The sequence below is a fragment of the Anguilla anguilla genome, chromosome 2 (genome assembly GCF_013347855.1).
Source record: "Anguilla anguilla isolate fAngAng1 chromosome 2, fAngAng1.pri, whole genome shotgun sequence".
NCBI classification, from domain to species: Eukaryota; Metazoa; Chordata; class Actinopteri; order Anguilliformes; family Anguillidae; genus Anguilla; species Anguilla anguilla.
The window spans coordinates 52,727,145-52,738,917 of NC_049202.1; the positions used below are offsets into that span (position 1 = coordinate 52,727,145).

The 11,773-nt window shown below is 40.1% G+C and overlaps 1 protein-coding gene across 3 annotated transcripts; it reads right to left on the bottom strand.

Annotated features, from left to right (window-relative positions):
* Positions 1-5: 5 nt before the first annotated feature.
* rsph10b (radial spoke head 10 homolog B) lies at positions 6-11,675 on the bottom strand. Of its 3 annotated transcripts, none has more exons than XM_035405455.1 (19): positions 11,319-11,675; positions 11,128-11,203; positions 10,977-11,045; positions 10,699-10,872; positions 10,400-10,485; positions 9,669-9,789; positions 8,977-9,153; positions 8,719-8,863; positions 8,011-8,138; positions 6,951-7,140; positions 6,693-6,801; positions 6,119-6,198; positions 5,870-6,006; positions 5,320-5,427; positions 4,610-4,792; positions 3,907-3,985; positions 3,516-3,665; positions 1,695-1,890; positions 6-1,103 (listed from the first exon to the last, which is right to left on the bottom strand). In XM_035405455.1, the coding sequence occupies exons 1-19, from the start codon at positions 11,573-11,575 to the stop codon at positions 911-913; spliced, it is 2,658 nt and encodes an 885-aa protein (XP_035261346.1). In that variant the 5' UTR covers positions 11,576-11,675; the 3' UTR covers positions 6-910. The 3 variants fall into 3 exon arrangements, with proteins under 3 accessions (XP_035261346.1, XP_035261347.1, XP_035261348.1); XM_035405456.1 differs by having other exon boundaries at positions 11,304-11,461; XM_035405457.1 differs by lacking the exons at positions 10,400-10,485; positions 10,699-10,872; positions 10,977-11,045; positions 11,128-11,203.
* Positions 11,676-11,773: the final 98 nt, after the last annotated feature.

Genomic DNA, 11,773 nt, shown 5'->3' on the forward strand with positions numbered 1-11,773 from the left:
TAAAATTCTTCCAAATTCAGAAAAATGAAATTCACATTGAAATGAAAAATGAAACCTTTTTCTCATTCTTCTGAGACTACTTTAGTTTCCTGTTAAAGCCGTTCAGGGTGATGAGCTGCTTCCTAGTAATATTATCCATCTGAGGACTGTATTTATCAGCCTGTTTTTGACATTTGGAAATGATGGACTTTAACAGTGTTGTCCTCTCAGCACCCCAGTCAGGCACGTTAATAATTTATACTTCAATCAATTTTCTCATAAATGCTCCAAATAAACAAAGGCAGAATTTTCTGGAGTGTTTGCACTGAAGTCATTTTATGAATGAAATCACTGTAATATCACTGTACCACTTTCACACTGTCATATCCTTCAAAAATTATTTTAACTAACCTTCACCTAACTAACTGCTGCAGCCAAAATTTAATTGCAACCATGAATTATAAGTAAACAAGCAAATTTCCAAGATTCTAGGTATTCAGGACAAATGCAGGACTTTCACTACATGTTCCTGCACATAAAAATCTTGTTTGGTAATAATTCAGGGATTTGTTTAAACAAACTGAATTCTTGTAACGTGGCTTGAACATGAACACAAAGAGCAGTTGGGTCATGTGCAATTTTTCCCAAACGTTCCAATTTTAGCTTGTGTAACAATTCACCATATTGTATGCCGTTTTTAAAGTTTACGTCAGTCATTGTAATTCAGAGTTGATTGTTAAGCCCTTAGTTTGACCTGAGGCCGTATAATCTTTAACTTCTCGAACTAAAAGCCATCTGAAGTAAAGCTGTGACTAAAGGTTTTATAATAGGACAATAGAAAATATTTAAAATTGCTACATTGGTTATGATTATGTATTGTAATTGAGTATGCAGACATAAAAACAGACATGGGGTCATGGTATACACCTTTCTACCTCTTCTTCCTGATCCCACTGGCAACACGGGACAGCTTAGGTTCGGAGATGGAGGTGACGGAGGCCACAGGGGTGGGGAGCGTGGGTGACCGGGGCGGGTTGGGCTTGTCCTCCTGGGCGTCAGCTTTTTCTGCCTCTTCCTCTTCCTCCCTCCGGCGCTCCTCCTCTGCCTCAGACATTTCTCTGAGTCTGCCAGGGGAACACGGTGAGCAGCTACGGGGTTACAGTCAGCACGGTGCTCGCAGACGTCCCCCCCTCGCCACCCCCCATGGAATCTACAGCTTCAGCGAATAAAAAGTGCAGACGCGGGTTTAAAGGTGTGCTGACCGCACAGGCAGCGGAGCTCTATGCCTCAGGTGCAGATATCACACCGCCCGGTGAAATCTGAAATGGCTTTGAAAAGACTCCTTGACTGACCTTATGGCTCCACAGAGTCAGTTTGTTCTAATATCCAACATAAAGGAAATAATTAAATCTGTTCTGACATCAGCCAGCAAGGACGTTTCTTATATATATGCAAAGTCATTCAGGCTTTTTGCAAAACTTTCCCTTACTGAGGTTCTACACTGGCATCAGACATCAAGAAAGGCCCTTGCAGCAGATACAACTTCAAGTAAGCTGGTCATCATTTTTAAAGGAAAGTCAAGCTTGTACACATGCCAGCTATGACCACAGAAATTATTCATGGAGACACCCAGATACTGATTGTGCTACTGGTAGTGCCATTTTAAGCTTGTGTGTAATGATGAGGAGGCGGCAGCAGCAGCAGCAACGCTGTACCTGGCTGCTCTCTGGGCCTTGGCCAGGGCGATCCTGGCCTGTGCAGCTCTCCGGAGCCTCTCCTCCTGCCCCTCCCTCTTCAGCAGCAGGCTGCGCTCGTAAGCAGGGAACAGGGCCTCGCCGAAGAACCTCCGAGACGCACAGATCCAGCGCTCCAGCTCGCTCTCAGCCTCCTCTACACCGTCTCCAGCAGGCCCTGGGGAACACCGAGGGAGGGGCACACACTTATGTTCTCTAAGCATACCGAACAAAAACCCTGTCTATTTCAATATACTGTACCTTCTCCACCCTTCTAAAACCATATTAATGATATGCAACCTCTTCACTTTAATATGCCTATGAAAAGTCTTTCCTCTTCAGTATACCTTTAAAAGATATGTAACCACTCCAGTACACCTACTTAAAGACGTCACCTCTCAATACACCTGATGTCACCAAGATATGTTATCATTAATATAGTTGTTAAAGATGTATCACCCAATATTCACATCACATACATGTTACCCTTCAATACACCTAATAGATATAATACCCTATCAAAATACCAATTAAGGATATGTACTTCAATATACCTATTACAGATATATTACCCCCTTAAAATACCTATTACGGGTATGTACTTCTTCAAATACCGAGCACAGATTTGATCCTTCCTGTGCCTTTAGTATACAAAGGTAGTGCTGTACTGGCCTCTAGTGGACATGTACTGTACGTTCAACAAATCATAGTGTATTCCTGATTTGGTTTGGCAGAATTTGAGGTGTAAAATGGGAACACCCCAAAACCATAATATGGTATGCTCTCACTTACTCTCAGAATGACTGTGGTGACATGGCATACAGGTGGCATACATTTCATGTGTCAAATCTAAATCTCCCTTCTGTGTCAGCACAGGAGGTAAGGAAAAAGGATGCCACTGGGATATATCTCCCCATCTTCTCGTTATTATTATGTGAATGGAAATGTCTTGAATTTAATCATTTTCTGTAATAGCAACAAAAAAATTGCTTTTGTTTGTTGCTATACATTATTGTTTTCTCAATATTTCTGAAGTCACAATATTAATATTTAAGACTTTACTTAAAAATCAGAGTGAACTGTAGCCTGCAGTTTGCTCCACATATAATGTGGGAAAGTTATACCGGGGTGGCATCATTGTTTGAGGAAGGGCTTCGTACATTTTCTTTGTTGTGGGTTGAACATGTGCTACATTTAACACATTAAAGATCTGATTAAATAAATTCTTAGGAATAATAATATTTACCAATGCACCTTTTTGTAACTTGGTTTTGCAAAAGATTTCTGTAAAGATAGAGTACTTCAAGTCCTCTTTATTTCATAGTATGAAATGTATTAATGAGAATTACCAAGAAATTTTTTTTTTAACCAAGTAGGTCAACAGAGAACTCTTTTGAAATGCATGATGGAATCTTTAATGGCCACAGTGCACTGTCAGGCCCTCTGTTTGACTTCTTATCCAAAGGACAGAATCTTGCACAGTGCGCACATCACTGTGCTGGGGCATTGGATTTCAATTTGGTCAGAAGGAAGGGGGCTCAACGACGCTTCTCTTGGAGGTCTACCATTCTATTCAGGCCCTGTTTAGCTTCTGCTTTAAACTGTAAAATGTAACATACCAATATATACACTTACCAAAAATCATTTCAACCAACAATATGGATAAATAGTTCACATTCAGATGAGAACGTTACATTTGCAGAGAAAAAAAACAGCTCACCAGAACAGCTGGGGACTTGAAGAGTGCTGTACGTACGTTGTGGGAGTTTGTGTTATGGAGGTAAAGAGCTGTTGGTGCTGTACCTGTAACAGCAGAATGCGGGGAGCTGGCTGTTTGTCTATCCACTGCTGGCAGTGATTGTACCTCAGTGTTCCCATGAGAATCTCTCTCACGGCTTTCCATCTCTACTGAGGGTGAGCCCACCGGCAGGGGAACGAAATCACTGGCAACATCTTAAACACACGCGCAAAGCATACATAAACACACAAACATGCACACTGAGAATGACAGTAAAACACAATGACAACAAAATAATACAGAACATTAAATGCGCAAACAGAACACAATGAGACAAAAGCCTTTACTGAAACATTCACCACATGGATGTATAAATATACTGTATACACCTGAAACACAGAAACACTACATCTCAAGAGAATAGCCTCATATCTAACCATGCTTATGTAAATATACCTTCTGTTTGAGTTTTGAGGTTAACAGCTGACTTCTCTTCAGATGTGGACGACTGCAGCATCTCCATAGACTTCGCCATCTATGAAGAACAGAACTGTTTCTTTTTTTGCTTACTGCACTATATACTTCCAAATGGTATCACACCATCATCACACATCAGTTTGAATACTGGAATTTGTTGAGTATATGAGACAGGACAATAAATATGTACACATACTGAAAATGTACATTTCTTCCGATAAAGGGAACTTTATCGGAAAAATAACTTCTTACAGGAACATAAATGCCTATAGCTCCTCTCTGGAGTATGGGTGGGATCCAGACTTTTCTCAGCTCCTTCATGTTAGTTTGTATTTAGATATATAATAATTACATTTCTGTCTGTTCAAACACATTTTGTGTTATGATGAAGTGAATGTTGGCTCAGATCCTCATATAAAACAAAGTGTGGGTTGTGGAGTCCACAGGAGAAAGCACTCAGTCAGTCTGTACCTATCTTGCACTGTACATTGCAGAGGATCAATTGCATAAATTCTGTTAACTGTATCAGGCTTTTTATATTAGAGGAACGGAAATATTAGAACATAAAATCTCTAGTGGCATTCTGCCAAGCGATAGGAGTCAGCATTTCAGTTTCATTAGTCAGCAAATAAAACTGTCGGGGAACTTTTGGATGAGAGGCAGGGTGGACAGCGGGACTCACCACAGACGAGCTCCTCTGCGTAGCCAGCACCGGGCTGTCTCTGCAGTCCTGTCCCAGTGACATCCTAACGCTCTCCGCCAGCCTGTGGGTCTCTGACAGGCTCTCACAGCGGGACCTGAGTGACTGGGAGCTCTTCACCTGTGCACAGCCCAGCAAAGCCTCAAAGAACTCCAGGAATGTCATCTGTAAGCAGGAAACACTCAGCACTTTCCTCAGATACATTTTATTCTTCTGACATAATGCCTTCTTTACTGTGAAGAAGTGGCCCTTCACTGGCTTGTTGGTTGTTGGTTGATTGTGTTTAATTGTTTAATTGATTGTGTTTAATTGTTTAGTTGATTGTGTTTGATTGTTAATTGATTTCACTTGTTAGTGTAATTGAAACCCAGGTGCAACTGATTGGCTCAGCCTATTTTAGGTGTCTGTCAGCAGGGACAGGGGAAGGGGAGCCACTATTATCATTTGTACTGCTGGCGCTTTTAAAATAAATTATTAGTCTTTTTCAAGTCTTGTTTCTCAGTTGTTTTTAAGCCTTTTTACATTTACACACAGTGGAAGCTTTCGCATGTTTCTGTTACAAAGAGAAGGAAGTACTGTACAGGTTCTTCCCATTTATGTCCTCAGTGTACTGAGGTGCTGATCTAGACCTGTTTAGGTATCTGGCAGGAACAGTCCAAGTGAGATGTGTTGCAGAGGCAGCCAGGGCTCACCTCCAGATCCAGGTTAGTGGCACACACATCATAAGCTGCGGGATTCTCTGCAGAAAGGATTTCCAGAACTTTCCCTGTTGTCAGCTCATCATCATAGAGATGAAGATCCTGTCCATACCAGCACATTAACCTTATATCAATGACAATACTGTGATATAGTAAAACACTGCTAACATATTGATATCATGTATCCATGTGAATGTTGTAAATAAACTGACATCTAAAATGACCCTGAATTATATTTTCTACATTCTGCTTCAACACATGCACACAATTAGCAGACATTCTTATCCAAAGCAACTCATCCATTCAAATAATCAATTTATACAGCTGGATGTTTACTGAAGAAATTCAGGTTTAGAACCTTCCTCAAGGATTCAATGGTGCCGCCCTACCTGGAACTCAAACCTGCAACCCAGGTCTCTAACTATTATACTACACTCCAGTCACATTGCTGTTGACTAAGTATGTGCTTGTTTGCCACAAACTGAGTTGAAAAACTACAAGTACATTCACAACACAAACTAGACACCCAGACGTGCACAGGTACCTTTAACAGCCAAACGAAATGCCTCATGGTCATGGTTCTGCCATCCAGGCCAGTGCACAGGCTCTGGTATATCTCCCAGCATTTCTCAGTGTAGTTTGTAGAAATCATGGCACACATGGGGTTGCAGAGGAAAGCACCTACGATAATGTTTGGTTTTCATGCAGAAGATGATAAAAATAATTGCAATGTGGTTTTTAAAATCTCAGCATCTGAAAGAATGGTCACTCCAAAGGACAGTGAATGCTTTACCTTTTACTTTTTTTGCATTTGGAATGATGTTCTCTCTCATTAGCTTGGTGAAGCAGGCCACAAGCACATTATTAGATGACCTAAAAGCAGATCATTTGTGTAGCAATGCAAGAAATGGGAGGTCACCAACAATCCAATGGATTATAACAAAATAGACAGGTCATATCACTAGGAATAGTTCATTATTTTAAAAATGATGCCTCAACTAATAATGAATGTACTAACGTCAAGTATATGTCCAGCGCAAGTATTGTCACTATTAATATTTAGTCTATAATATCATATAGACTATAAGTCTATAATATAAGTGGATGTATATCAGAGATACTATATCAGAGAAAGGGTTAAATATACAAATAATATGCAGACACAAAAGTTGTATCTGCATATTAAAATCGTCCTTTTTTCCTGTACGCATAACAGGACTTCTGACTATTTGGAATGCCTATACAGGTTAAACATAAATGAGCTTTGTAACAACAGGAACAAGACATGAGCATCCACAGCCTACACTTCATTACAACTTGTCCACTCTTTCTATTGTTATTCCTCTAAAGGAAAAAGCTTAGCTTACTCAATCTCCCGGTGATAGATGTGATAAGCGAGGACCACAACACAGCTGACAAACTCTCTAAGCAGCATAGTACGGAATGGAGAGTGGACCTCTTCTGGGGGTACATCTTCTGCAATGAAAAAAGTCAGAATACACAAATACATATAAAAAATAAAAGGGCAGTAAGTGGCAAGCTACAGCCTGTGGTTTAGTACAGAGAAGCATGTCTCTCTATAGTCCCCCGCTCCCTCAGGACTGCTAACTCATGAGTGCACTTGCCGCTGATGAGTCTGTCCACTTGAGCCAGAGTGATCCCGTGGTGATGGATATTGCAGTCCTTCAGCAGGCGCCAGAACTGCATGCGGGTGAGCAGGAAGGTGTTGTCCGGGGACTGCGGATGGCCCAGGCTGCTGTAGAAGCTGTAGACTGTCCTCAGCTCCGCGATGTGCCTCAGCACAGCAAACTCCACCTGCCACAGGGCACAGATACCTGCACTCACAACTGTATCATCCAAGGCTGAGCACAGCATGGGGAAACTTTCCTCAGCAGTGCACTGCCTCACAGGCTCAATACATGACATGACAATCAAAATTAGGGCTGTTGTTTTTTTGTTTGTTTTTTTTATTACTATTCATACATTTATATAATCGTTCCCGCAGTGTCTATAATTTACAACTGCTTCAACAGAGAACTGGGGAGCGTACCATTATTTTTTTTCTTCTCTGGTTAGCATCCCCTTTAACAAAGTTTTGGTGAGTTTGTTGACATTTTAATAAAACATTTTTCCTGACTTTATTGAAACTCTGTTAAAAATGTAAGAACATCTGATGAGGAAAGGGCATTCAGCTCATCCAGGCACACCATTTTGTCTTCAGTCAGGAGAGTACAGTACAGTGTCAATTGTTAGACTCTCTACATTAAAGCTTTTTTCAATATAGAATTGCAGTAGTACATTGTTAGAATGCCAGTCCAATATTGATATTTGATTATGACTTCATTTTTTGGCTTGCAAGAAATATAAATCTGGTGCATTGTACTAATTGCCTTATGCTGTACTATTTGTGCCATTTGCTGCACTTTCTCTAGTACATGTAACGCTACTATTTGATTGGAATTACACAGCTAGTGGTTATACTATGCACAACACCACACACTAAACTAGTGATGCGTCATATGGAATTTGACAACTAATTACAAATTGTTGTCATTTACACATGTAAAAATTGGCCATTTAAACATAAAGTAATTCATATGCATTTTAAGCATCTTTAGGTAGTATGGCTCACTTTTACGGTAAAATGAGGAAATTTCATCCGCACACAATTGTTTTCACGCTTACCTGTCTGAGCTCTAGATCTTTTAGCATCTCAGGGAGTTTCTTAAGTAAGCACTGGATTTCTAAAGTTATGTCAGGCCCCAGCAATGATGAGCCACTGCCTAAACTTTTGCCACTTCTGGGATGTTCGCCTAAATGGCACAGACATACAGTACACAGAAAACTTTACACACTTTGTATAATTTGTTCTGTCATAAAACTAGCATGATTGATTTTCGAAGATGCTTAACACATAACATTAAATTCTGACATTTACATTGATAGATTTTATTATCATTTAATTTTTCAATTTTCACGAAACTGGCCCTCTCCACCAACCATCGCATCATCTCCACCCTCTCCCAATGCTCCAACAGAGTTCCAGTGATATCATCCCACTCACTCCCACCAGGAAAATGTTAACAGACGTTTACTTAGTAGCAGACAGACTAAATTCAAGACAATATGTAATAAATAGATATAAATATCAACAATTATTTAATTTAAAAAACTACACAGCAATATAAAATTGAACCATAACGATAATGGTTATACAAACGTGATACATCACAATCAAAAGAAAATGAGTGTCATAGAAGAGACTTGAAACCTTTGAGTATCTCATTTTCTAGCCCATGGCTATACATAAGAGGGGACGGCCCTTTATCTTTAACAATACAAGGTGTGTATTCAAGATATTTAAAAACGACAATCTGCTGAGATAGTGTTTACCTTTTCCACATGGAGGAGTTTGAGTTCTTATCCCACTGAGGTCAGGGGTCTGGGTACCATCCATTGAGAAATCTGGGAATTCTGCCATGTGATCATCAAGAAACTCCCCCTCAAATATGCGCCCATTTTTAAAGTTAAACTTCCCCTGCAATTATACAGACATCTCATCAACTCAAATCGATGCAAAGTGCATGCTTATAGTGTCTGTCTACACTATGGTGTAGACCTATGTAAGAACCCTAGCTGCTCAAGTTTTACCTGGCCGTGTTTTTTGTTGCACTGCCATTCCCCATCATAGAGCGCACCACTAGCGTAGTAGAACTTTCCCCGTCCATGGCGCACACCCTTCACAAACTCCCCAACGTACTCATTCCTCAGGGGGTACTGTGAGCCGGGGACTCGCTTCAGGAACCAGGTGTGTGTCCCCTGTCCATGCTGCAAAACCACAGGGGTATCAAAGCACAGAAGAACAATCAAGGTTCCCTGTATGACTGTTGTATGAATCAACAGTCAATCCAAATTCAGTAAGCGTGCAAAATATAAATATTTTAAATTATTCAGTTTATCAGAGATCATCTCATTGGTTCCAATTTTAAAGAGTTTAAAAAGGGGCCCTGGGGTGCTGTGAATATCACAATCATATACAGTGACCTCCATAATGTTTGTTTCTTGATTTGGCTCTATATTCCACAGTTTTAGATTTTTAATCAAACTATTAACATATGGTTAAAGTGCACATTCTCAGCTTCAATTTAAGGGTATTTTATACAATTTGGTTTCACCATGTGGAAATTACAGAACTTTTTATACATAGTTTAGTACTTTGTCACATATCCTTTGCATGCAATGACTACTTGAAGTCTGTGACCCACAGAAATTAATAGACACAGGTTATACCTACATTATCACTGAAACATAATTGGATGAGAGATCCTGAGTGTTTGATTTACCTGAAGCCCATTTTCCCATTGGCCGGTATATTGCTGACCAAGCTCTGTCCATTTCATCCTGCCCTGTCCATGCCTATCATTGTTCTTCCAATGGCCTTCATACACATTTCCAGAGGGGTATCTTCAAAAGGAAAAAAGGAGAACACATGCATGCATCCCTTAAAAACCTATTCCAGCCTACTTGCAAAAATCTAATTGTGTGCTTTGAGCCACTACTGGAGTTATTTTGGACAAATACGATCTGAAAGTTTTCACATTTCAATTTTCAGAAAATGCTTGTTAAACCATTAATAAATGTATGATTAAAATATGATACATATCTAAATCCCACAAAGCAGATAGCTATGCAATGCCTAAACTGAATTCATTTCTGATGCAATTTCCCATGTAACTACGTACATCCTGCCACATAGATTCTCAATCATTTCTAATCCTTTCTATTAACAGGTACAATTAGGTCCAGGAATGATGGTCCTTTTGTTTGCCATATTCACTCGCAGACCTGATGTGGAAAATAAAAAAATACTATAGGCTACGCACTTAATATGAAATAGGATGAAATATGTCCCAAAAGTGCTGACAAAATAGATTACAGATATATATGTGATCTCTTCAACATCATCATATATTTTACATTCCACTGGTTACATCATATAATAAATGCAAAACCTACAGACAGCTCTTCATTATCAAGATGTGTTTTCTAGGTTTGTTTCATTTAGGCCACATACCGTCGCACTCCCCATCCTTCTCTGATATTGCTCACCCAGTCTCCTTCATACCATGATGTCAATTCAGGGTTATAGTATATTGTACCCTACGTTCAAAATGCAAAAATACAAAAAGTTACTAAACATAATCTCTGCATTTCAAGTGACATTTCTTTGCACATGAACACAGATTAAAATACTCTATCCCGGCAATAGGTTGAGTCAAAGAGGTTTACATGCTTTTAGGGGAATATGTCCTGTTTTGATACCGTACTTGTGAATAAAGACAGACTATTGTTCTACATCTAGAATGGTAATACCTTTCCGTGTCTTTTTCCCTGATTCCACTCCCCTCTGTAAGAGACTGATTTTCTAGCACATTCGTATGTTCCCACACCGTGGCGAATGCCATTGCACACTTCGCCTTCATAGCAGCTCCCGTCGACCCAGGAGTATGATCCATGTCCCGTTGGCATATTAAAAACAAACTCTCCCTGCAACATGTAGACACCAAGCACTTAAATCCGTTACTATTCGAGTCGTATTTATTGTTGGAAGGACTTATTTTAAAAACGGAATTCTTTTAGCCAGAAGCTACCTCATATTTCACCCCATCTGCCCATGTGTAGGTACCACGTCCATGCATGAATCCCTCTGAAAACATACCCTAGGGAAAAAATCAACAGTATCAAGGGTTTTCTGTCAGTAGTTTATTATTGATGGTTAAGGCAATGGCTAGTTTTCTGTACCTTATACACGTGACCTCCCTGAAAATATGCAACACCTTCTCCGTGAAAAAGATCCCGATTCTTCTCACCCTCGTACCTGCAAGTTTTCCCTTTTAGTTTTAGTCATCTTAGCCAGCACAGCAGATGAAAGTTTTCAGGGTGTACATTAATTAAAGCAACGAATTTAGTGGAATCACCTTGGCAGCCCTTACTTTTGGACAATGATGCTAGAGAGAACAGGCACGTCGTAGAACTCATCACAACTTGAGGCTGGGTTTTCATGGAGTGGTGGTTGGGAAGACAAGGAGGCTGAACTGCCGTTCGTGATCTGACCCGAATCGTCTTCGGGTGCTGCTTGGTCTAGTGGTGGTTCTGACACAACACTAGTAGCGGAACAATTCGCCGATTTAGAGACAGACCCCTCAGGCGTCGACTTGTCAGCTTTTTTCTTTTTGTCTCCTTTTGCCATTACTGCCGTTTCTGCTCTTCTGAAAAGTATCACGGCACAGAATCACATAGCAACCAATGTTTAGTTTAGCTCCGTGAAGCTGGCAATTGTTGCTGGCAACAATTGGAGACTTCCGGTTAGAGGATTTCAAACTAAAAGCTGGGTAAATGCAATGAAGTGCGATTTTGTCGTTTTTCTTCTTGTAACTAATACAGTTGG

What these genes read in the sequence shown, in the direction of transcription:
- rsph10b (XM_035405455.1), bottom strand. Translation starts at nt 11,575, where the DNA reads ATGGCAAAAGGAGACAAAAAGAAAAAAGCTGACAAGTCGACGCCTGAG. An exon ending in ATCTATCACCGGGAGATTGA is followed by an intron (nt 6,199 to 6,692) that starts GTAAGCTAAGCT and finishes ATCTGCTTTTAG; the next exon opens with GTCATCTAATAATGTGCTTG. An exon ending in AAGGCCCAGAGAGCAGCCAG is followed by an intron (nt 1,104 to 1,694) that starts GTACAGCGTTGC and finishes TTCCCCTGGCAG; the next exon opens with ACTCAGAGAAATGTCTGAGG.